The sequence below is a fragment of the Vipera ursinii genome (assembly GCF_947247035.1).
Source record: "Vipera ursinii genome assembly, chromosome: 1".
Classification (NCBI taxonomy): domain Eukaryota; kingdom Metazoa; phylum Chordata; class Lepidosauria; order Squamata; family Viperidae; genus Vipera; species Vipera ursinii.
Genome location: NC_139512.1, coordinates 275,622,650 through 275,649,401, shown reverse-complemented (window position 1 = coordinate 275,649,401; position 26,752 = coordinate 275,622,650). Strand labels below are relative to the sequence as shown.

Sequence of the window (26,752 nt, the reverse complement as noted above, 5' to 3'; positions counted from 1 at the left end):
CTTGCTGAAGCAAAGTTCCCCCCTTCAAAACTCCACACAGCTCTCTCTGCACTCCCTTTGCTTGCAGCTGGAAGAAGAACTCCAGGGCATCTCTAAAGTTGTTATTTGCAGTTGTGTAGATGACTGGGGGAAAGGGGAAGCTTCATTGATTAGAATACACGTGATATATTGCCTGTTCATTTCACAAATCACAAAGTCACTTCCCCTTGGAGATTGACATCTGTAGAAAGCTCTTCATTTATTCCTAGGTTGCAGCTCCAGTGCTGAATATGCTGTGCAGGGAAGATCCAGAGGACTAAGTTGGCATTACAAGGAAAGACCAAATCTCTCTCTGCTAGCACAGAACAAAGAAAATCAAGATGGGGATTTGGATTTTGAATGAAAGTTTGTCAGTTCTGCTTGTTGTAAGTATTTCATAATCAAGCTACTGGTTCTGATAAATCGCTGGTGTTTGGAGGGGAGTTCTTGAATTTTTGCTACATTTTTCAGGTTCAGCATGGTTTTCTCTAGCGTAAAAGTTATGGTGGTAAATAAAGTGCAGTCCTGATATCTGTTTTTCACCTCCTGGATTTGTAAAATGGAAAAGGGAGGCCATGGAGAAGATGAAGCTGGATTTTCTGTTTTGTTTTTTCACATAGCCATTTGTGAATTTCTCAAAGCACTAAGGGAGACATTTCTAAACCAATGAACGTAAATAAATACTTGAAATCAACTAGCGAAAACTTCTCTGTTCTAGTTATTGTGGTTGGGGATGAACGTCTACTTGTTCATTGTCACATTCTTCTGGTATGAATACGAGGATGCCTACCTCTACACACGTGTTATGTTGGGTGTGAGTAAAATTCTTCTGAAATACCTTCTGGATCTTTTACTTATCTCTCCATCTGTTTTGTTATGCCAACCCAATCCGCTCATTTGCCCAACTTTCCACCACATCTTTGCTTCTGTATACACCTATCTCTTTACTTAGACCAGTATTTATCAAACCTGGTAACTTTGTTTGTCCAACTCCCAGCATGCTGGCTGAGGACTTTTGGGAGTTGAAATCCACACATACCTTAAAGTTGTCAAGAAATTTATTTTAAAATTATTTCCCTTTATGCACCTGTCACCCTTTAAAAATATATAGTTTCTAATGGGTCATGCAATGCATGTTTTAAGGTATGGGGCGGGGAATAAAAAACACAGTCTATCCATTATCTACAAACTCTTCATTCCCCACCTCAATACTTCTTAAATGAACCTACTATTTTGTCTTCTTCCCTTGCTGCAGAGGCCACTTATCCTGCCTTAGTAACAGCAGAGATAGATTTTCTCCGTGGTGATCTGTCCCTAACGTGATACTTTTAGGTCTTCCAACAGTACTAGTAAATCTGAGCACCTAAAGCTTTCCACTTTGCTGCTGGCTTGTTCTCTTCCTTTCCTTTTTTTATAGCTTAGACTTAAAAGGCTTAGAGCCTTCTCCAGAGAGCTAGGCCTTCACACAATGTTGCTAAAGTAGGATTATTTGTTTGACCATCATAAGCATAATTTATTACCTTATTTGATATCTCTGAACTTAGTTGCCGTGCAGTAGGCCTTAAGGTCAGAAACATGACTACAAGATATTTTGCTGATACTGAATAGTTGGCCAACCTTTAAAAAAAAAAGGTTGCTGTGCTATTTAAGACTGAATGTCTTTGTCTCTGTCTTTCACTTAGATCAGCGTTTTCCAACCTTAGGAACTTGAAGATGCGTGGACTTCAACTCCCAGAATTCCCCAGCCAGCATAGCTGGCTGGGGAATTCTGGGAGTTGAAGTCCACGCATCTTCAAGTTCCTAAGGTTGGGAAACGCTGACTTAGATTATACCAATCATTTTACCCAAGGTCAGCTTAGGAATTATACCTTCAGAAATAAAGAAAAATAATAATAATGATTTGATTGCTTTAGCGTGTGAAATTCTTAGTTTCACCTAAGTAACAGTTTTGTTCTCCTGATACCTAGTCTGCACTTGCATGGGCAAGAGCTTCTGCTACTTGCCTCAACTTCAACTGCTTGCTGATCCTCCTGCCAGTCAGCAGGAACCTCATCTCCTTCCTACGGGGAAGTTTTGTAAGTAATGTTTAGTGATGGCGGTAGTCCATCCGTTGTCTTTTTAACTCTTACTGCCATGGTTCAACATTTTAGTATAATTTCAGATTGTGTACTAGAAATGCCCTTTCTTGTTCAAGAAGAAGATAATCTGTAAGATTTAATTGTAAATGGATTACGTTGGTAAGCAGATGCTGGTAAGTAAATATCTCTGGAGCAGGAGTGCAAAAGGTGGCTTTGGGCCAGTCCTCTCTCTGATCCCAACCTATCTCAGAGAGGGGTTACTGTGGGCACAACATCTGAAGACCTTCTAAGTGAGCCACCTTTGACCTCTTAGAGAAAAGGGGGAAATAAATGCAATAAATAAAAGTTTCTTGAAACACACATTATAACAGAGTTGATGCATAATATTGGCTTAGTCGAGAGGTGTTCCCACCAGAGAGAAGATGTTTCAGCTGTCTCTTTTTTACCATGACAACTTCCTATGTTCACTAAAAAGTGCTTTGAATCATGAAGTACAGTAAAGTTCCAAGAACTGGCAAAAATTAGAACTGGCAAAAATTAGGTCTCCCTTCTTTCATGGGCAGTTTCCTTTGGATCTCAGTTTGTTCCATGGAATGAGGAAATTCCTGCATTGTTGGAAAGACAATTCTGGATAGACTTTGATTAACATAGTACATAATAAACTTAGTCAATGTTACTTGCTTGTTGATGCAAACAAGGAGAAAAAGATGTATGAATGCATCTGTTAGATACTGTATACTATCACTTCTCCTTATGGAAAAGAGCCAATTCACCAGACAAGAGTCACAAGGAAATTATCTCATTGTGATTTATATCTTGTCTGAGTTTATTGTTTCATTGTGCCTTATAACATTCATAAATGTGACGCCTGAAATAGGGTGATCTTGCCTAAATGAATAATGACCATGTGGACTTGTTTGCACCATATCTTCAACCTAGTTAATTCTTGTGGTTCACAACAAAAGGCTGCGATGCTATTATGTAAGACAATTGTATAGCAGAGAATTCACAGCAACCTTTCATTATTATCATTCACATAATTCTTTGGAAAAAGCTGTGATCTCTTATTTCAAACTGGTTAAACAATGTAATGCAGAAACTGCATATTTGCCAGTATAAAGTAGGTGCTAATTATGAAACGGACAAATTCTGGAAAAAAAAATCTGCAGATAGGAAATCGTTTAAGACATTTAGAAATAAAATGGACTGTTAAAAAAGATAGCCTTTTGTAACACAACGGTACAATAAATATATTTTTCTGCCTTGTGATGCAGAAAAATATGTCTCTGTGCTTTTTTAAAAAAAGTTTTAAAGAAAAACAGCTGTAGCCTATATCAATTAAATACATGGAAAAATCTTTTTTCCGTAATAGAAAGATTTATACTTTTTCCAATAAAATTTTAACCAACAAAACTGTTGCTTTTTCAGTATGCAAACAAGTTATATTTTGATGCTGCAACTAAAGGATTAACTTAATATTTAACCTCTTGAGTTGTAGGCTACATTCATATGATACATATAAAATTTAGTAAGCTATGTATTATCATCATTTACCAAGGATGTGTGAGCCTTGTTAAGCTATGGACTTTCCTCTCTCTTTATTCTGTCTTTTTGAAGTGGTTGTATATTTTTGTTTCCATTTTTATCAGCTGAAGATTACAAAAAAAATGGATAAACTGATTTATCCACATTTACAGTTCCCGACCAAGTCAGCTTCATACTATGGATTATGCACCTTGCTTAAATAATTGTGTGGACAGAAACTCTATTTTAGATTGAAAAACCTCTAATCTCATTTTTGTCTCATGAATTATGGGAGGGAGGAGAGGAATGAACACCACAGTTACTAAATTCAAGCTCAGAGTCATGTAAATGAAATAAACATGATTTAAAATACATCTTTGTTTTCATCAAGTGTTGCAGAACAATATTGAGGAGACAACTGGATAAAAATATCACATTTCACAAGATGATTGCCTATGGAGTAGCTGTAAATGCAAGTAAGTTTGAAAACATGTTGCCTGCAATATTACTTGTTTCTATCCGGGATCATACAAATTCAGCATATTAGCCACATGCTTGAATAATTCCATGTACCTCCCAATGCTCAATTATTATGGATCAGTGGAAGTTAACTGTGGGGAAAAAACTTAAACTAGATTTTAGAAATATAATCCTATACTTATTTTCAGTTGGACTTAGTGGTGGTCTTAATTTTTTTTCCAAGTTCTGTACTAGAGCATCACTGAGATTCCCACAGAAATATTTTTATAACCTATTAAGCTGATGTAGCTGGTTTGATTCTAAATTTTGTCAGCCTGTGATCTAGCCATAAAGGTACCATTACTAAAATCTAAAGTAAACAACAAAAAGTTAAATTCTGATCATATAGTATATCTTTATGATGGAAATTTTATCTTCATATAAGGTTTTCTTTTTTCTTCACTGAAAGTATGACAACATTAGCTCCCTTCCTACAAATTGGGGCCCTGGTCAATTGCCATCCCTGGAGTTAGCATAAAGGATATCCTATTGCAATGACTTTTGTTGTGATTTCTTAAGCCTCTCCTAGCTTTAGTGGAGTTGGACTTAATTCAGTTGCTTTGAAAATGGGAACCTATACAATCCTTATTACTGCCATTCTTTTACATTTCTATTTCTAGCTTTAACTGAAATAGGAATATTTGTTCCTTTTGTATAGTGCACATGTAGATTTTATTTGCTTTATTTTCCAGCAGAAATACAATACAACAAAGATACCATACCACAGAGACAATGCAACATTAGGCCGTTGATCCACTTTGTCTAACATTCTGGTATTATATCATGGCCAACCAGGTATATTCAGGAAATTCACAAATATAGATGGGAGGACATTAGTCTTCAATGATTGTTCTCTAGCAGCTGGTGTTTAAGATATATTTTAGCAACTATCTTGGTTAGCAACCATTTACAAATATGATGGTAATAAATGGTAACTAAAAAAAATCATTTTCCAACCAATGTGTGCATTTACAACCAAATTTCATATCCCCTTGTACAATGCATGCCTGAGTGAGAGTAACACTGGTGTAATTGTACGAGAGAAATGTATCTGAAAGCGACAGCAGCAAATAGTCTTTGCTGTATCTCTCTCTCTCTGTCTCTCTCATGTTTACTTCATGAGCATCTTGCGTAATGACCTGGTTGATAGAACTAAATGGTGAGTCAGTGTATTATCTTTGTCTTAAAAAGGAGTAAATTGTATCAATGGCTAAAAGCCATTGATAAGCCAATCCTCCTTGGTTTTGTCCAGAACTTTTTAAAGCCATCTAAATTGGTGGTTATCTGCATCTGATGACACCACCATCTCGAACAAATCATGCAATATTAAAAATTTCAAATCTTTTGTTTGATCAGTTCTGGATCATTTGCATTCACTTTCAGTTGATAATGCCTAATTCTAACATTATAGGAATCTTAGGAGAAAAATATTCTTTCTATTTCCCACCTTCTCTGCCTGATATGCTTTAATTTGTCTCCACTTTTCCTACCTTTACTATCTTTGTTCACAGATCATACGGAACATTTAAACAATAAGATGAATGGTTCAGTCATTTTACCAAACAGGTGCTGATGTTTCTTGAATCTAATATGGCATAATTCCTATCACAATCAATGAGCTGATTTTTTGTTCTTTGTTTTGCTGAAAACCTCAAAAGAGTATGGAATTCAGAATATGTCACAAAGCAATACAATGAGATGCTTCTTTATCATGGACAGCAATTTATCAATTTGCTTTCATCATATGAATACATTCCTGAAAAATGTGCACACATTTCTTTTTCTTAATTAAGAACTCATTCCAGGAATAGAAATCCATTAATTTGACTTATTTTAGTTTTCTCTTGTAACAAAGTAAAAGTCCACCAAACTGCGTTGACTGCGCTTTGCAATTTAAGTTTAAGAGGTTAGGCATGAAAGTTATTCATAAAGCGGGAATACATTTCAGTACGTATCACTTTTTTTTAATAAGGACTGATATGGAATAACCCATTTTTATTTAAAAATCTTACCTGAGGTGTATCCCAGAGAAAGAGCCCATGATAGTTATAGGGTCTACACGCTTATTTACCCATAATTTTAAATTAAGTCTTTTAGAACCCAAATAACCAGGGTTGAAAATGCTCTGGGACCCATCAGTAAAAGAATGTCATGGCACCCAGGAGACATGCTGGCTCTTTGGACAACTATCCCTCCTGATGCCACATGGCCATGATCCTAGCGTCCCTTAGGAGGGTCTTAAAAACCTGGCTCTATCTCCATGTTCATCCTTTCCATTTCAATCACCAGTAAAGCAGCACAAGTTGTAGCGTTTTGATCAGTCTAAAACCCCATGGACAGCGAAAGGATGCCCAGTGGGAGAGGGGTGACAGCAGAGAGTGACGTAAGGGTGAAACTAGAATGTGAAGCTCTAGAACGTTTCTGGGGAACAAGATTTGAATCTTCTACATCTGAGCTCCTCCTATTTACAACAATGTACAAGTATTCCTCAATGTACGACCATTGTTTTGCTTAATGACCATCGCAAAAAAGATTGTAAAATCAGGTCAGAACTTGGGTGACCCATTTTATAACTGTCATGACTTACAACCTTGATGGTTAGGTTCCATAACAGTCATAAGTTGAGGTTTACCTGTAAATTGACAAGTGAGTGATTAAATGGGGAATAGTAAAGTGGTTAATTAGAAAGTGACAAGCCAGTCTAACTACTATCCAAGACCTTCATGTTGTAATTCCTATTTTTTCTCTCTCAAATGCTAATTCTATGACAGTTGTATGTGTTTTACCGAGGATAAACACAAAGTAATACCAAATAACAAAACTTAATTCTTGCTTCATTCTTTCTTTGCTTACTGATCAGATAGCTAATGACTTGTAATTGCAGCTTATATAAAATCTTTCCATTATAATAAAATATAAAGTAACTAGAAACAAAATAATAATAACAGTATTGGTGAATATTTTCCATGCTGGCAAATAATATGTTAAAGCTGTAAAGCAGCAAAGCCAAAGAAATAGCCAATGCCTTACCTATCGTGACTGTCATGTGTATGTGTGTGTGTATACACACAGAGAGAGAAATACATGTAATAGAGGCAGGATAGAGGTTAGCATTAGGAACAGGAAAAATCATGGCAGCATTTTGCATTACAAGGATAAATGAATAATGCTTTCATTCGGCAATAACGAATAAACCTATGTGTTATCTCTTAGTCAAGGAAAGAAAACTTTATCAAATGTACTGATTGACTATGGCAGGAAGATAGTCCCTCCTAAATTGATGTCTACCTTATTCCAGTAATAACACATCATAATGTTTACTTTCTAAAAACCTATTTTCATAGCTATTCACATCATTGCACATTTGGTCAATATAGAACAATTTCATCTCAGCCATTCAAAACAAGCAGGAGACTTGCGGAATAAACTATCTGGCATTGGTGGAAGCCCGAATGAAAGTTACTTGAACCCCATCAGAAGCTATGACACAGTAGGTTGGTTTTGATGTTAGTCTCGTGGTTGATTAGCTTTCATTCATCAGAAAGTTTCCTGTACTGTACTCACAAAATACAGTCCAATGCATATCCGAAATTAAAATAAAAATGTTGGGAGCAGAGAAATGAAAAAGAATACATAAAATGGGGAATCAAGTGAGGGTCATTTTGCAGGGATATACAGTAGTAATCAATTATGCATAAGAATACAAAAATAAAAGATTTTGAATTGCCCATTGATATTAGTTGTTGATAATTTCTATATCAGGGGTAGGCAACCTCAGCTCTTTTGTGACTCATGGACTTCAACTCCCAGAATTCCTGAGTCAGCTGACTCAGGAGTTCTGGGAGTTGAAGTCCATGAGTCATAAAAGAGCCGAGGTTGCCTACCCCTGTTCTATACCATATTCTCTTGAAACCCATGGTGACATAACTTTGATGTAAGATGGGGAATGGGAGGGAGATGATGATACCATGGCAATCTTCATGTTCAATAATCATTTGTCATTGTTCTAAAACCAGTACAAATGTACAGTTATTATTGCCAGTAAAATAATTTAGGCTGTTATCCTAAATTACCAGTGAGTAAGTTCCAATGGGCAGCCACAAACTTTAAACGATTAAATATTCATTTATATTATCTACAAGATTTTTCCCTGATTGTAATTGCTGTAAAAATAGGGTTTAAGACAGTAGAATCCAATCACTATACAGCATAGCCAAAAAAAATTGATTAAATTCTACAGATGCTATAGAAGGACATGCTTCCTTCTAGCATATTCTATATTCCTCCTTCTGGAGGAATATAGAACCACGCCTATTACCCTATATTCCTTTATTCTATAATGCTATGCTTTCCCCATCATTAATGCCTGCTTCATTAAATCTTGTTCGAATCATCTATTTCCTTCAGAATACCCAACTATAGTATAATAGGGACTGCTAAGACAGGCTTGCTTCCTCTTACCGTTTCACAAAAACACAGGAACTGCACCCCTTGTTACTGATAGGTTTTTAGTATTACATAGAAAATAGGTTTTAATATCAATGCCCTGGGTCAATTAAATTAAATTAATATTTTTATTACACTATTAATTCCTATAAACCACTTTCCATTTAGAATACATTAGCTGAAATCCTGAGAACCATAGCTGGAGTGACAGGATTCCTAATTACCGTGTCGCTAATTCTGATAATGACCTCGTCTACTGAAACCATTAGAAGGTCCTTCTATGAGGTGTTCTGGTATACCCATCACTTATTCGTTGTTTTCTTCGCTGGCCTGGTAGTTCATGGGATGGGGTAAGTATGTATACATATATATATAATAGTTACACAGCAAAATATTATTTTGAATGTCCAAAATACAAGATCGCCAACTGGGACTTATAGACTAATTCTGAGATCAAACCACAAAGCTTAATTTAAAGGAAGCTAGGACAGCCACCCATCAATCTCATCTCTCTTTTCTTCTGAACTAATCTACCTGAATACGTTATATATGATGTCTGGTGTCTGCCAAGTCACCATCAGAGAACATGGTGGCTGAATACCATCAGAACTGACAGCAGCCAGATCATCGAAAAACTCAAGGAAGTACTGCAAGATTGGAAGAAGTGGAGAGATCTGCCCCAGAGAATTGTATCATCATCTATGCATCATCATCTGTGCATCATCTATGCATCATCATCTACCATAGCAAAATATAATATTATTGGAGGGAAAAGCACTATTAGAAAGGCTAAGACTTTTATAGAGACCTGTCTCAAATGTTCCTGATGTTTTAAACTGTAGAAAGGCTTCTTGACCACCACGAAAGTGAGATTTAACTATAAAATACTGTTTAACTTTGTTATTTTTTTCTAGTCATCTTATCCGTGGTCAAACCAATCAGAGTCTGCTGGTTCACAATGTGAGTTACTGTAAAGATCACTACTGGGAGTGGGAAAGGTCAGCCCAGTGTCCTCTGCCCCAGTTTTCGGGCAACAGCCCTTCGGTAAGAATTGCAATTATATTATGATTATCTCATCATTAATGCTGTTTACAGACTTGTATAGTTGCCCCTCACCATATGAAAAGGGCTACATAGTTCAGAGGTGTTAAGTGACTCCCCAGAACATAGAACATAGAAGAGGGTTGGAAGGGAACAACTGGTTCTCTGTGTGAATGCCTGGGCAACAAAAAATTAGCTACTAGTTCTGCTGAAATGGTGCGAACTGGCTGAATCTCACCACTGGAAGGGATCCTGTAGGTCTTCTTGTCCATGGCAGGAGATCATATGCCATTCCTAAAGATCTTTTCTTCTTCAGATCAGAACTGTATGCATCTAGCACCGTGGTGGCAAACCTATGGCACGTGTGCCACAAGTAGCACGCAGAGCCCTGTCTGTGGGCACACGTGCCGTCGCCCCAGTCCTAGGCCTTCAGCTGGGTTTTATAAGACCTTTTTGCTTTAGGCCTCCATCGCCATGTGCAAAAAAAAAAGGTTCAATCAATCAATCAATTTCAACTTTTTGCAGGAAAAAAAAGATCTCGCAAAGTTGGAATTGATTGAACTTTTTAGTCCCACCCAGTCTGCCATTACCACCACAGCCACACCCACCCAATGGGCCACACCCACCAAATGGGTCACACCCACCCAATGGGCCACGCCCACCCAGCACCTAACAATACACAAGTGGGTTTGGGGTTGCGGTTTGGGCACTCGGTCTCTAAAAGGTTCGCCATCACTGATCTAGCACATACACACGTTAATATACACCTCAGGAAATCCCATTAGAGCACTTTGAAGCATCTCATCTTCAAAAGATGAAGTAGCCCCACATGAAGAACAAGGGAGCCCCAGTGAGCTAAAGAGAAAGAGGGTTATAATCCATATGGTGTTCCCACTCCCACAATTTATAACTTGAGCAGGAAAATCAGCAGCAGAATTTGGTATTCAAGGGCAGCTAGCAAAAAAATTAAATTTTGAATCCTAAAGATTATCTGCCAGCCTGATGTCTTTAAATAAGATATTGTGGCTCTGTCCTAGAAATGACTGCATTCATCTCATGCTTACAAATGTGATTCTGACTGCATACTGCCTATATCTCCCAATCCTTTATATGAAAGTAATGAACTGTGACTCTCTTTTATCAATGCCCATTAGGATGATTTGATATATGAAACAGCTGGTAAACTTATCAAACACAGAAAGCATAATGCTGACACAAGCAGTCTGAATTGGCATTTAAATAGTTTTCATCATCATCTGAGTCATTTTTCCCCCAAAGAGGGATGTGCTGCAGTTAAGATCCAAAGCTGAAAAGGTCCTTCAGTGTTGGTGGCCATATATGCTGGTTCTGTTAGTGCCTCCCAGTAGTAGTTATGCTTTTTCCTGAGCTTGCACTGAAAAAAATAAATGAATTAAAGTATCAATAGGGTGCATCAATATGTTTCAGAGAATAGCAATTGCCCACTGTTGGTACTACCAGCTTGAAAAAAAAGATGAGTTAGGATTTCCTTTAAATAGGAAAATGTGTTACCCAACAGCTCTGCTATTTTGTTGTTACAAAAAGAAACATAGCTTTTTCTTCTCCACTTTTATTTATTTATTTATTTATTATTTAAATTTATATACCGCCCTATTCCCGTAGGACTCAGGGCGGTTTACAGGGGAAATTAAAATACATAGTATACAAAATTAAAATCAATTAAAACTATTAATTAAATTACAGTCCCTGAAGTTAAACTAAAACCCAATTAAATTAAATTAAATTAAAACCCCTCAGTCTGGGCGAAACAGCTCGAAGAACCAGGTTTTCAAGTCCCGGCGAAATGAGCGAAGGTCGGGGGCAGTCCTGAGTTCCGTGGGAAGTTGGTTCCATAGGGCCGGCACGCCCACAGAGAACGCCCTTTCCCTGGGAGTAACCCGCCGGCATTCCTTAACCGGAGGTACCCTGAGAAGGCCCTCCCTGCAGCTACTGAAATAATCAGATTAGCTTCCATATTCTGCAGGTTTCTGGGACCCTAAAGATCTGGAATTGCAATCAAACTACTGCAAACATTCCTTTAGCTTAACTGGACAACACAAATAGGAATGTATAAAGATACATATTAAAAGTAAAACAATAACATGATTTAAGTTTTACCAAATTACAATTGCCTATTTCCAGGAGAATATGTAGCATGAAACCTAAGGTAAATATCCATACACTTAAAAGATCCTAGGTTCACTGTAATAAATTGGGAAATTCAGTATTAGCAAAAGAATGGAATCAAATGTCTCTATTTGGAATTGTAAGTTGTTGCTTCCCCACTGTCACATAAAAGATAGATGAAATGGGGTCATTCCATAACAAACTTTTTGCTAATGATGCTAAGAATAGCAAAGCTGTCTCTTCCTTAGTCTTCATCAGAACCTACCCAGGATCATTTAATGCCGTTATCGATGACTTGTCACACTGGCAAAAGGCAAGTGTCCTAAATATAATGAATATAACTTTGAACATTCAACAGGGCATTAAAGGCTAATCATTTCCTACAAAAGACAGATTAAAGCAGCTCACTAAGGATCAAAAGAACCAATCTGAAAGCCATGGCTGAATGGTCAGGGAGGATGTACAATACTTTAAAATCCTTCACAGTGATTTTTATGTCCAGATACTATAAAGAAAAAGAAAAAAAATAAGCTTATTATTCCCCCTTTTTCTTTATCAAGTCATTAGGGCAAAAAAATGTTCTATCAGTGACATCTTCCACCAGTGGACAATTTCTCCATCGTGGTAGGCCCCATGGTGATTGATGGTCCTCCTATATAGAAGAAATTCAAAAAAGGACCATTCTTGAGACTTCAAAGGAGCGAATGTGATTTTGCATCCTCCCAAGTCTGCAATCGCTCAGTAGAATGTGTTGGAGAACACATTTCTACAGCAGGTGTGGCCAGAGTCACAAACTTGTGGTACCGAAAGTAAGCCATTACTCTGTGACTCATGCAATGAGGAGAAGGATAGTTAAGTTTGCCTTTCAAGACTTCTTAAATTGTCTTTCTTTCTTTTTTTCTTGTGCCTATACTGCTGGCTGCCAGCCAACAAGATAGCAAGCTGGATGCCTGCCCAGTGATAAGCAAAGGTCATGCAGAACCTTTTACCGATATCTTAAGATGGCAATTTGTAAACATAATCAAAAGACCTGGCACAGGTCAAGATCAGAAATCCAAACAAGTGACAAAACCAAAGGACGAGACAAGAGAAATGGTGGGGTTGGCATTTAGAATACTAACAACCATAAAAACACAACAGAGCTAAGGATTGAAAAGTTGTTCTTGGAGTTTTCTCCCCAGGAGTGAGATCGATAAATTATCAGTCAAAGGTTCTGCCCTCCTGCTATTGTGGGATTCAAATTTAGAATCTGTGGTGCCACTTTAAATAGTCTAGTTCAGGGACAAGCAACTTACAGCACTCCAGATACTGCCAAACAATGCTTTCCAACATCACTCACTATGTTTCCAAGAACACTGAGAGTAATCTTTTAGCAGGCACTTAGTTTTGCATCAACTTACCTTCTTTTTCTCCATCCAGAGAATCATCAAATCAATGAAGTCCAACATCTGTGCCCAGTATGGCCAAATGTTTGTTTAACTCAATTGTTTCTGGTTTTTCCATGAATTGCGCTCACATACCCAGAGAGCAGAGTCTGAGATTAGAGTTAGCAGAAATGAAGTCACCAAATGAAGGGTTTGCATTGCTTCCCTTGAGGGAAGTGGGCTTGAGTTGCATAGGGGAACATGCTTCCAGGTAGTTCACACAAACTTGGATTTCCTATTGGGTGTCCCCAATCTAGTACCACTAAGTTGGGTAAGAAAAAGTTAACAGTTAATGTGAAGCAGACCCAACTGTATAAACTTTTTCTGCAAAATCTGCATGGTGACCCCTGGAAATTGTTTGGGCTAGAGCACAGGTCTGCAACCCGCGGCTCCGGAGCCGCATGCGGCTCTTTCCGCCGTCTCTTGCGGCTCCCAGTCCTCTGCCATGTGCAGTCCAAAAAAAAAAAGTGGGACTAAAAAAGTTCAACCAATCAATTCAAATATGCAGGGTAGGTGCATCTCTCGCCTTGGCTCCGCTCTTCAGTCAAACCCTGTTCTGCGCATACGCACACATGTTTTTGCGGCTCCCAGTTTTTCATTTTGTGAGGGAACCGGTTCCGAGTGGCTCTTTCACTGTTTCAGGTTGCTGACCCCTGGGCTAGAGCAAAGCTATATTAGGATGCAACCATTTTCATTGTCATCTCAGTATCATTAATGAAAATTTTCACCAGAAATTATTATTAACTAATTATGTGTCAATGCTATAGTTTGGAAAGCCAATATTAATATTGGGAAAAGGAAAATGAAAAATACTGAAAAAGATACATGACTTTTTGATAATATGTAAAAGATGCAATCAATTTTATTTTATATAATTATTTTGATTAATTAAACAAGTCACCCTGTTAAGCTTAGAACTAGTAGCTTTCTATTAATTGAACAGACTATTAAGGGATATTAATATTCTGTAATTTATTAATACTATTAATATTAATAATAAAAATATAGATGTGAAAAGTAATCCCTTAATTTTTTTAATCTGAGTAGAAAAATCTGAATTATAAAGGAATAGAAAAATGAGTAAATAATGGCAGTTTATAAATGATTAATCTAGTTTTGTTTCATTTTTAATACATACTAGAATAATTCTGTTTAGGGTTCAGTTGTATTGTACAGTATTATATTTATTTCTGTTCATATATACATTAAAAGGAAATTTAAATCTATTTTCTTTGGTGTAATTGGATTGCAATTTGGAGAAATAAGATTTTCTATATTCTTTGCAGTCTAAAAATGCTACCATAAGCCTTTTTCCAAATATTAATAGGAAATACTTAAAATGAATAGGCATGCTTGCACATCTAAAAACATCTTTTAAAAAAATCCTGCACATTCTATTATATTTAATTATCTAAAGCTGTTGTACTTTGAACTGAATAGAATTACCAGCTGATATATATAGTCAGCTAAGTAGCTTTGATCAATAGGATGATCAGTATATGTAACCATGAAGCTGCCATATCTGGAGATCTAAGCAACTTAATGTCATAGATCAGCTGAATGTAATCGCTGACAATAAAACAGTCTAATCAATTAAATAAAAATAGATTATTTCAGCATAACAGTACTTTCTTGGGTCAATTTCTGACCGATGATGAATTATACCAGAAAACTCTGCTGATTTTTCAGTAGAAGCAGAGAGAGGAAAAAAAGCAGTTTTCCTTTCTTAAAATGGTTATGCCAATTTCAGAAATGCATATGTAGGTTGAATAGAACTCATGGAGAATATAGGTCTTAAATAACCAAACAAAAGGGAATATATTATAATAGCTGTTAAGGCTCTTTGCTAAAGCAGAGCCCATTTCCTATTGCTATTAGGACCAAGAATCCTTTTCCCATCTGCCTCCTAATCCCTCACTTATCTGTGAATAAAATCAGAGTTTTAACTACTGGTTAAAAAAACAACAGTATTTTGCATTGATTCACAGGTAGAGACAGAGATAGTAATAGCAATAGCACATACTGTAGACTTATCTACCACTTCACAGTGCTTTACAGCCCTCTCTAAGTGGTTCACAGAGTCAGCATATTGCCCCTAACAATCCAGGTCCTCATTTTACCAACCTCGGAAGGATGGAAGGCTGAGTCAACCTTGAGCCAATGAGACTCAAAACTATTGAATTGTTGGCAGTCGGCAGTCAGCAGAATTAGCCTGCAATGTTGCATTCTAACCATTGCGCCACCACAGCTCTTAAAGATAAAGTGTAACTGGGTATGGCAAAAAGAGAAAAGGGGTTATGTGAACAGGTATACCTGCATGTATGGGATCCCAATCTGGCAATGCATTGAAGCAAAAAAAAGTAAACTATTTATGAAATAGTACATTGTGACATACACTTAGTATCCTGACCCCCTTACCTCCATGGAGATGCATATAGTTTTACATAGATCTCTTAGATCAGTGTTTCCCAAACTTTGCAACTTTAAGATGTTTGGACATGCTGGCTGGGAAATTCTGGGAGTTGGTCCATGTTTTCTGAAGTTGCCAAGTTTGAGAAACACCACACTAGATAAAGATAGCTTGGAATAATGTTTCTACCTTTTTAACCACAGCATTCTTATAATACAATTCCCAACAGGCTTGGAAGTGGGCCCTGGGTCCTGTAATACTGCACGTCTGTGAAAGAACGATTAGATTATGGAGATCTCAGCAAGAGGTTGTTGTTACAAAGGTGTGTGTTCATGCTATATTTTGTTATACATTTTGGTGTGGACATTCTATATCTTATTCACATATTTATGTTATTTTACTATATTCATGAATATTTTGTTATTCTCTTCATAATATTATTGTGTTTAATTGGTGGTTTTTCCAGCTGGCTATAAAGAACTATGGACCCTGAAATATGATATAGCTAGATGTTTTCACATTTAAGGTCAAATAAGTCTTCTTACTTTGTAAAATGCAACTCACTGGTATTCATAACTGACTAGAGTTAACTCCAGCAGTTGATCAGAACAAGGAATATTCCAAAATATTGAAAATGTGCAAACAGGCACAGGAATCAGTCATATTCCCTTATGTAGGAGGTTATGAGATTCACAAAGACATATATTTTATTTCAGATGAATTGCTCCATTCTTACAATCATGCTGGCAGATCATTAATAGTATTCCTCCCATTGATAGGTGTCATTCAAATTATAGCTAAGCTAAATGTTCCCTGTGATTAAAATCCTAGATCAGAGGCCTTCAGACTTGGCAACTTTAAGACTTGTGGACTTCAACTCTCAGAATTCCTCACTGGGAATTGAAGTCCACAAATCTTAAAGTTGCCAAGTTTGAAGACCCCTGTCCTAGATGAAATCTGCTAGATCAGTGTTTCTCAACCTTTAAGAGAAGAGGTGTTGACTTCAGCTCCCAGAATTCCCCAACCAGTCCACACCTCTTAAAGTTACCAAGGTTGAGAAACATTGTACTAGATAAAATCTACTGGTTCTGGCAATAATGCTTTCAGTGATAAAAGGGCTGGGTTATCAAATCTGGTTTGGAGAATTCCAAATGCCCACTATTACACCCGCCAATGAACAGAATAACTAAAATGTGGGAAATGTTTAGAATACTCTGAATGTCTTTGTTACTCTTTAATAAATGTCTGAATTAAGGTGACTCCAATCTGGTGGCCCCATCAAATGAAGATAAAGGCAGGAATACTTTTGCACCAACAGGGCAATTTCTACTTTTTTCACTCAATAATCTGATTCATGAGTGCTTTTCCATGTCATGATTATTGTTTATAAAGTACAATGCAAAATGTGAATAAATGTTCTTGTCAGACAAGGTTGAAGGTAAAAAAAATAGCCTAATGACTGTCCTTCAAGTCTTATGACCCTTCACCAGTTTATCTGCCTCTTCCTGTAATCCCTGCTGACAAACGGAATAATTAAAATTATGATGGTTGCCATTTTGCTTAGGTGGTGTCTCACTCTTCTGGGGTCTTAGAGCTTCAGCTGAAGAAGCGTGCCTTTAAAATGGAGCCTGGGCAGTACATCTTCCTCCAGTGCCCTGCAATCTCCCAGCTAGAGTGGCATCCTTTCACCCTCACTTCAGCTCCTGAAGATGACTTCTTTAGCGTGCACATACGATCAGTTGGGAACTGGACAGAAGCCATTTTCAAGGCCTTTGGAGCCTACAAAGAAACATATAAGGAACCCTGGAAACTGCCAAGGTCTGGAACTTCTTTGCAGTGTTACTGGCTTGGCTGTTCATCTTTGATTATCTGAAGATGCCGAGATCAAATGTTAACTGCAAATGTTGACCAATCTACTATGTTACTAGTAGGAAAAATAGATAACAGAAGACTATTTAAATGGCACTACTTAAAAAAGACTTCACGTGTAATTTGACATAAGTCTGATTCAGCCCAAAGTAAGCATCTTGAAGTATCACATTTTTCAAGGGGAAGCATTAAGAATTTGCTTAAGGCTGCATGTCCAAAATCTTTGGGTCAGATTTTATTAAACTCTAAATTTCTTCTTCTGACCCTTCTACTTCATTTTCTTATTGAATCAGGCACTTCCACAACACTCTGAAAAAGGAAATAAGTCTGATAAAAAAAGCTATCAGTTTCAGAAACCACAAATTCTCTTAAGATTTACTCCAAAGCTTGTTATTATGTTGAGTGGGGAGGGAGAGATTTTATCGGAAAAGAATATTTATCTCAATATGCAATGCCCTAATATTAAAACAACACTGTTCTGCATAGTCTATTATTCTATGGCAATTGTTCTTGTTAGATGCAAAGTCGTGTCCGACCCATCGCGACCCCATGGACAACGTTCCTCCAGGCCTTCCTGTCCTCTACCATCTTCTGGAGTCCATTTAAGCTCACGCCTACTGCTTCAGTGACTCCATCCAGCCACCTCATTCTCTATCATCCCCTTCTTCTCTTGCCCTCAACCTTTCCCAGCATTAGGCTCTTCTCCAATGAGTCCTTCCTTCTCATTAGGTGGCCAAAGTATTTGAGTTTTAGCTTCAGGATCTGGCCTTCTAAAGAGCAGTCAGGGTTGATCTCCTCTAGGACTGACCGGTTTGATCGCCTTGCAGTCCAAGGGACTCGCAGGAGTCTTCTCCAGCACCATAGCTCAAAGGCCTCAATTCTTTGGCGCTGAGCGCCAAAGAATTCTATGGCAATAGATTTTCCAATTTTGCCACAACACAGTTTCTCTTTCCTAACTCTTATGAATTAGCAGAGAACTTGGGGGGGGGGAAGAATCTTTGTGGGTTGTGGATTAATAGGTCTCCTTTGGATCCTGATTCAGCATTATCTGGAAATGTTTCCATACAATTTTTTTATTTTTTTTATTTATTTTAATTCCATTTATATCCCGCCCTTCTCCGAAGACTCAGGGCGGCTTACAAGCTTAGCAGTAGCCTTCATTCTATGTATATGCCTGCTTATTAGGGCTTTCACACACACACCCAAGCGGCATTATTACAAAGTCAGCTTAATTGCCCCCAACAATCTGGGTCCTCATTTTACCTACCTGGGAAGGATGGAAGGCTGAGTCAACCTTGAGCCTGGTGGGATGCGAACCTGCACTAATTGCAGGCAGCTGGTGTTACGTAAGGAGGCATTAGCCCACTGCTCCACCAAGGCTCTTTTATGCTTTTAGCTTTTAGCTTGCATGAAAAGGATGCTTGTTTGCATGAAAAAGCCCCAAGTCCCAGCCTGCATATCCCCTTTTCAAAGCTTTGGTAGGAAAAGTTGTAGAGATGCTGGACTAAATTCCTAGAGAAGTACAAGTCAGGTTAGCTAATATTACCCTAATTGATGAATCTGCTTTTTAATCCAAGATTTGCTTCAGGTAGGATCCAAAGGAATTAAGCCCAAATCCGGTTAATTCATGTCACATTAGTGATATTATTTTTAATCCACTGAGTAAGTAAGGGATTCAGTCTCCAAAATATAGGAAGTCTCATTTAATGACTGCCTTGTTTACAATTACAATAGTGATGAAAAAGTAACTTTATGACCAATCCCCACATTTACAACCTTCACAGGTCAGTAAAGAAAAGGAAAGCTGCAGTAAGATCTTAAGCATAGTGACAGTTTCACTGAGCAGTCACTTTGCTTAACAACCGAGTTGCTAGTCCCAATACTGGTTGCTATACAAGGACTATATTACCTGTCCCAATACTGGTTGCTATACAAGGACTATATTACCTGTAACTTGTGAAAGAGCCATATAGCTGATGATTAAAATGAGGCTTAGTGAAGAAACAATGGATTGTGTTTACTGCAGCCCTCTTTTTAGCATTTCTTTTCTCTTACTTCCATGTTTTCAGATGTGAGGTGTGAAGAAAAGCTACAGTCATGTTCTCTTGATGACAAATACATTTCTCCATATGAGCACAATTTTAATTCCTTTTTGGACATCTGGAAGAGATCAACAGAGTAGAGGCAGAGCTATTGTGTTTCCCTAATCCTGGATCCTAAAGCCTAGTGCCATTGTCACATCAGATGGCCTTAACATTAGAGACAGAGTGGGACAGCCATCTCAGGGGGCAGATATAACAACAGTCCACTGCACCTACAACATAAAACCCAAAGTGATTGTACAAGTAGTCCTAAACTTACAAACACAACTGAGCCCAAAATCTCCATTGTTAAGCAAGACAGTTAAGGGAGTTTTGCCCCATTTTTTGGACCTTTCTTGCCACAGTTCTTAAGTGAGTCACCACAGTTGTTAAGTTAGTAACATTGTTAAGTGAATCTGGCTTTCCTCCTTGATTTTACTTGACAGAAGATTACAAAAGGTGATTTACATGATTTTGGGACACCGCAAACATCATAAATACATGACCGTTCGCCAAGTGTCCAAATTTTGACCATTGTAACTTCAAACAGTTACTAAACGAATGGTTTTACATTTAGTTGTAACTACCTGTAGTCTCTAATACCAACTCAGAGAAAATGTTGAAAGTTACCATTTTGTAAGTATTAGATGGGATGTCATTGCAGACTTGCTGTGGATGGGCCTTTGGGAGCTGCAGTCACTGATGTCTTTCAGTATCCAGTTAGTGTGTGCATTGCGGCGGGAATTGGAGTCACTCCTTTCGCTTCCATTCTGAAGTCTATTTGGTATAAGAACTGTAATCCAAATACAGAACTCAGTGTGGAAAAGGTAAGTCACATTGTGGTGACGAATTCCATCTATAACTGCATCTTTAAACTTTTTGCAGGTGAGGTAATTTAGTCAAAAACCTGCTCCACTTAGCCTTACCTAGTGACACGTCCTGTTAAAAGTCTCTTTCCAGTTGAGCTTAACTACTGGTGATGAATCAATATGTCTTACTGTTTTATTAATAACAGTACAGAAGTTATCCACCCATACTTTCTTTGAGGTGTGATTGTGTTGACTTCTTAGTGAGATTACCTGATAACATCCTATCCAAATTCTAACCAGAAATGACCTTTTCTTTTTTCTTTTCTTTTTCTTTTTTTCTTTTTCTTTTTTTGAGATCAACTAGATTCTGCTCTCCTGCTATTCTTCTTCAGCTAATATTTGAGGTCATAACATCCTGGAACTAGTAAAAGAGGTAGACTTATTTCAGTGTTGCCTTTGCAAGCACTATCTATTGCAACTAATTTTTATCCTTTGTCATCAAGATTTCCATGAATTGTGCTGAGTCCCCAAATACCATATTGTCAGGTTTAATATGACAGAAGACAGAAAAATGTATTCCCTATGGATATTGGGAATAATTGTCTCAACTGTATGCACTGTTATACATAACAAATGTAGCTTTTGTCCTTACTCCATCCTTTAGTATACTTGTCTACTTTGACAACTGTGGCTCCTGACCAGAATCAGCTTTAGACTAAAAATAGTAAATGAGATCCAGGGAAGCCCTAATTTCTATGTTCTCTCAGGTTTGTTTTATTAGATAGCTTGAAGTGAGCCATTATCCAGTATGAGATGGGGCAGAAATGTTTAGCCTTACAGGATTTAAGAATTGCTATTGAGCCAGTTTTATCTAATGATTAAAGGTACTGGGCTAGAAACTGGGAGATTGAGAGTTCTAGACTTATTTTATATTTGAAACCATCTGGGTGACTTTGGGTTGTCATTTTTTCCATATTTAGGAATAAAGCAATGGTAAGCAAGAGAAATACTGCCAAGAAAATTGTATGGACTTATCCAGCCAATCACTAGGAATCATGACTGATTCAAAGGTCATCATCATATTATCATTATATCATCATCATCATCATTCATTGATTCATTCTGAAATCATAGATGAAAAGGGCTCTGCATAATCTCAAAAATATATTTCTTATTTTATGATATACTCAAGATTTGGTAAACACTTCACCACTTCTGCCTACTGTACATCCCCTTACATGGTCAAATTACCAATAGCCATTTAAGCTCAACTATTAAGAACATCCCCTGAAGCATGATGTTCAAAGTATCAATTGAAAACATACACAAATGACTGCTGGAGTACATTATTAAACAGCAGAGCTCTGCACTGTCAGGGCTGGCTAGAAAATCAAGTATAAATTTTAAACCTGAGCACAGTAGCAGGCTATAAGATTAGCCACTTATCTCCAAATAAATAATTTAAGAGCCATATAGGATGCCCAGTGAAAGCTTACACTTGGTTGAATTGTTTTACTTTCCCTTGACAGGTTTATTTCTATTGGATTTGCCGAGATCCATCTGCCTTTGAGTGGTTTGCTGATCTCCTGTGCTTGCTGGAAGCACAAATGGCTAAGAAAGGGAAAGCCTATTTTCTGAGCTATCACATATTTCTTACCGACTGGGATGAAAGTCAGGTATAAATGAAATCTTCTGGGACTGAGTTACTGCATCTTATTTTCTAGGACTGCAGCCTAAGGAACAGTAATCAAATGAAGGCTTAATCGCATCAAGCATGGCTTTCTTAAAATGAATCATACTTACATTTGTCTTTTGAAAGACTCTGTTCCCAGTGCAGTGTCACAGAGTCCCAGCTATGCCAAAGCAAATGTCAAAGCTAGGTTTAATGCCAAAGGTCTCAGTAACTGCAGGAGTACCCAGATCTGTGATTGCTCTCCAAAGCCTTTTTCTTCCCATATCATCTATCATTCTCTTCTCCCTCCTCTCTGTCCTGAGGCTCAGCTTGCTACCAATTCACTCGATCTGCTGATATCGCTGAACTTTTCTTTATGGTGCTAGAGTACCGGTGTCACAGCTTGTACTTCAGTTCCTACATGCTATTTTGGGGGACTGATAGATGAGACTACATGAAATAAATGTCAACCCCATTGCTGGAGAACAAGGAAACACTTGAAGTTGCCTTTAGAGAAACCTAAGCATGAGTTTGGACAGATTCCCATCAGATGCTGCTTCCACCAGTCAATGGCATTTTGACTAGGAGAACATTTGGGCCATCATACTCAATTATCTTAATATTGGATGATGTTTTAACATTTACATGGATTAAGCTGTGCCTCTAACAGAAAAGGATGGAAGCAGACGTCTCTGCTCTTTCTTTCCTCCAAGACCCTCCCATTCAAAGAATCCTCTAACAGTTGGAGGATCCAGCTGACTGGCAGGAAGTGAGAGATGGGAAACAGAATCCCTGAAAAGTTGACAGAATGAGCCTGATTTTCAGAGACTCTCCTTCCCTATCATCTCTCTATAGCATTCAGTTGGTTCCTTCTGTTCTCTGAGCAGTCTTTGGGGACCCTCGGAGAAAACCTGGGCAGGAATTGAAGAGTGGGAAATACATGATATTTTCTCATTATATCTACATATTCATTTGTCCGGTAGTAATATTCTCTTTCTTCTTAATTCTAAAATAATGACTCTTTAATCCACTGCAATATAGGCTACTCATATTGCCTTGCATTACGAGAAAAAAGTGGATGTAATTACTGGCCTGAGACAGAAAACTTACTATGGAAGACCAAACTGGGACATTGAATTCAAACGAATAGCAGAGAACCATCCTGGGTAAGGCGTGTTAGCAACTACTGACGATATTACCATGCTATGTTCTTCCCGGCATAGAAAGCTAGGAAGGAAATTTGTTCTTTCATATATTTAAGTTGGCTATTTATACTAAAAGCATATTATTTATGTGTTATAATGGTTTCAAGGAAGAAATCTTGGGTAGGCAATGCCACTCAAATCTAATTTTTGAACAAGAAAATCTAATGTTTAGAAGTATTTCAGCTTCTTGGCATTTATCCAGCTATAATTGAAAACCCCAATCCAATTATTGTTCAACACAAAGGACAAAGTAACATTAATTTTCATTGAAAATGGTTATTAAAAAGATAAACAGTGAGGTCTTTTTTCTTAGAAAGTACAAGGATGTGTTTGTTCCCCAATCTCATTGGCTGTGGATGTAAGGACAATGCTATTATGTTATTAGTTCACCTCAGCTTGAAAGGTCTAAGTTGAATACCAGAGGATGGGGGAGGGGGTTTTGTTGGTTGTTTGGGGCTAGGAAAGTCTTAGAAAAGCTTCTTTGTTCCCAGAGAGTTCTGAAGCAATCACTACAACTGCTATCTTCATCAACCAGAAAAGAGGAAGAAAAATAGTTCTGATTACTTATCAGACCCCCAATATTCAATTATCTGTTGTTCAAGAACTAAAATCAGTGCCATGGAAAGGAAGAAAGAACCAGACTATTTTTACGATATGAAAACGAAGAAAAAAATTAGTGCAAATCTTGTGTGATTGCTCAAAAGTAAAACCCATTAATTTCGGCAGACCACATTACATAATTCAGCAATCATTCCATGTTATGATGGCATTGGAAAAGGCCTTACGAAAGGTCATCAAAGCTGCAGTTGTCGTGGCATCCCTAGGGTAATGTGATCACAATTTGAGAGCTGCGCAGAAAGAATATATTTATGATAGTCACAGTGTCAGCTGGCCACATAAACACCATCACAACCTTTGCAGCCAGCTTCCAATGAGCATCTCAAAGCTGGTAGGAAGTTGTAAGTCACAGTCATGTGATGTCACACTTAATGACCAATGGTGATTCGCTTTGTGGCTGCAGCTGGAATTGATGTGATAAGTCGGTGTAGTCATGCGGTGTCTCACTTAATGCCCCACTGTTTAATGATTGAGTTGCTGGTTCCAAATTGCAGGGAGGATTGTCTGTACTTATGTTTATAATTAGCCTAACAATCAGGGATTGACTCTAGGACTGAGCACCTGTCCAGTATAGACGAGTTCAAATCACCAGGACCAGATGGATTACACCCCACGGTTCTCAAGGAACTGGAAAATGTGAACTATATTTTTCAAAGATCCTGGAGCACTGGGGAACTACCAGAGGACTGGAAGAGAGCTGATGTAGTTCCCATCTTCAAAAAAGGAAAAAAAATGGATCCAGGAAATTACAGACCTATCAGCCTGACCTCAATATCTGGGAAGATTCTGGAAAAGATAATCAAACAATGCATCAGCGAGCACCTAGAGGCAAACAAAGTCATTACTAAAAGCCAACATGGGTTTGTCAAAAACAGATCATGCCAGACAAATCTTATTGCATTCTTTGACCAAGTGACAAAATTAGTGGATCAGAGGAATGCTGTGGATATAATTTACTTGGATTTCAGTAAGGCATTTGATAAAGTAGATCACAACCTTCTACTTGATAAGTTAGAAAAATGTGGGTTAGACAGAATCACAACCAGATGGATTCATAGTTGGCTGACTGGGCGTATTCAGCGTGTGGTCCTCAATAGAACCGCATCTACATGGAGGGAAGTATGTAGTGGGGTGCGCCAGGGCTCTGTTCTGGGCCCAGTGCTCTTCAACATCTTCATCAACGATTTGGACGAAGGGGTAAATGGGGAACTCATCAAATTTGCAGACGACACCAAGCTGGCAGGAATAGCCAACACTCCAGAAGACAGGCTTAAGATACAGGAGGATCTGGACAGACTTGAATACTGGGCGCTATCTAACAAAATGAAATTCAATGGTGAAAAAAGTAAGGTTCTACATTTAGGCAAGAAAAACCAAATGTACAGGTACCTTGCTCAATAGTAGTAACTGTGAGAGGCATCTCGGAGTCCTAGTAGACAATCAATTAAATATGAGCCAGCAGTGTGCTGCAGCTGCCAAAAAAGCCAACACAGTGCTAGGCTGCATTAACAGAGGAATAGAATCAAGATCACGTGAAGTATTAATACCACTTTACAATGCGTTGTCCACACTTGGAATACTGCATCCAGTTTTGGTCATAACAAAGTAAAAAAGATGTCGAGACTCTAGAAAGAGTACAGAGAAGAGCAACAAAGATAATTAGGGGGCTGGAGGCTAAAACATATAGGGAATGGTTGCTGGAATTGGGTATGTGTAGTTTAATGAAGAGAAGGGTGAGGGGTGACATGATAGCAGTGTTCCAATATCTCAGGGGCCACCACAAAGAAGAGGGAGCCAAGCTATTCTCCAAGGCACCTGAAAGCAGGACAAGAAGCAATGGATGGAAACTAATTAAGGAGAGAAGCAACCTAGAACTAAGGAGAAACTTCCTGACAGTTAGAACAATTAACCAGTGGAACAACCTGCCTCCAGAAGCTGTGAATGCTCCAACACTGGAAGTTTTTAAGAAGAGACTGGACAGCCATTTGTCCGAAATGGTATAGGATTTCCTCCTTGAGCAGAGGATTGGACTAGATGACCTCCAGGGTCCCTTCCAACTTAATATTATTATTATTATTATTATTATTATTATTATTATTATTATTATTATTATTATTATTATTATTATTATTATTATTATTATTATTATTATTATTATTATTATTTCAGTCCTAACAACTGAGAAACTTAAAAACCTAGCTTGGAGCAAAAGAAATTAAACTGTGCAAATCCTTTAAACATTGATAAATATGTGATGTTTCTTCCCTGTCTTCCTTTTGGGAAGGATTTCTACAAATTTGGGATCACTGCAAAAAACGTCCTGTAATACATGTTGATGGTTGACTGATAGTCAAGACAGTGTAAAAGCCACAGTGTCACGTGTCATAACACCATCATGATTTCCATAATAACATCCTGATGTATTGTGCAGGCAATGATATTCTCCAGGGTCAGGAAGATGTGGAAGCTTTTTTTTTTACAAGAAACTCATTGCTTGTAGGTTTTTAAATGTTGCCTCTTTCATATTTTACTGACACAAAGATATTACTGTACCCTTTCAGCCATATTATTGTGATTTATTTTTCTGATAATGTTTGCATTCATTTCAGTATTATGTTCTCGTTAACCGCATTACCCCTTATATAATGCATAACACATATTCACATATCCCTCTCAAATCTCCTGCTTCAAAGACATATGTATAGTTTTTTCTAGTCAAGGAAAATGTTCTTAACAATAATTTGTGAATTTTGATTTTTATTGCAGCAAGCGCATTGGTGTGTTCTTTTGTGGATCTAAAACTCTTTCTCGGACTCTTCGAAAAATGTGCAATCGGTATTCATCCACTGATCCAAGAGGCATTCAGTTTTATTATAACAAGGAAAGTTTCTAG

At 37.7% G+C, this 26,752-nt stretch overlaps 1 protein-coding gene across 1 annotated transcript; it reads left to right on the top strand.

The window, feature by feature from the left end:
* Window positions 1–359: 359 nt before the first annotated feature.
* Window positions 360–26,752, top strand: NOX3 (NADPH oxidase 3; the record flags this gene model as incomplete). Its single annotated transcript, XM_083349175.1, has 13 exons — window positions 360–404; window positions 737–832; window positions 1,986–2,093; window positions 4,012–4,096; window positions 7,484–7,629; window positions 8,754–8,935; window positions 9,500–9,629; window positions 15,835–15,927; window positions 17,170–17,423; window positions 20,220–20,382; window positions 21,894–22,040; window positions 23,078–23,202; window positions 26,626–26,752. The coding sequence occupies 13 exons, from the start codon at window positions 360–362 to the stop codon at window positions 26,750–26,752; spliced, it is 1,701 nt and encodes a 566-aa protein (XP_083205301.1).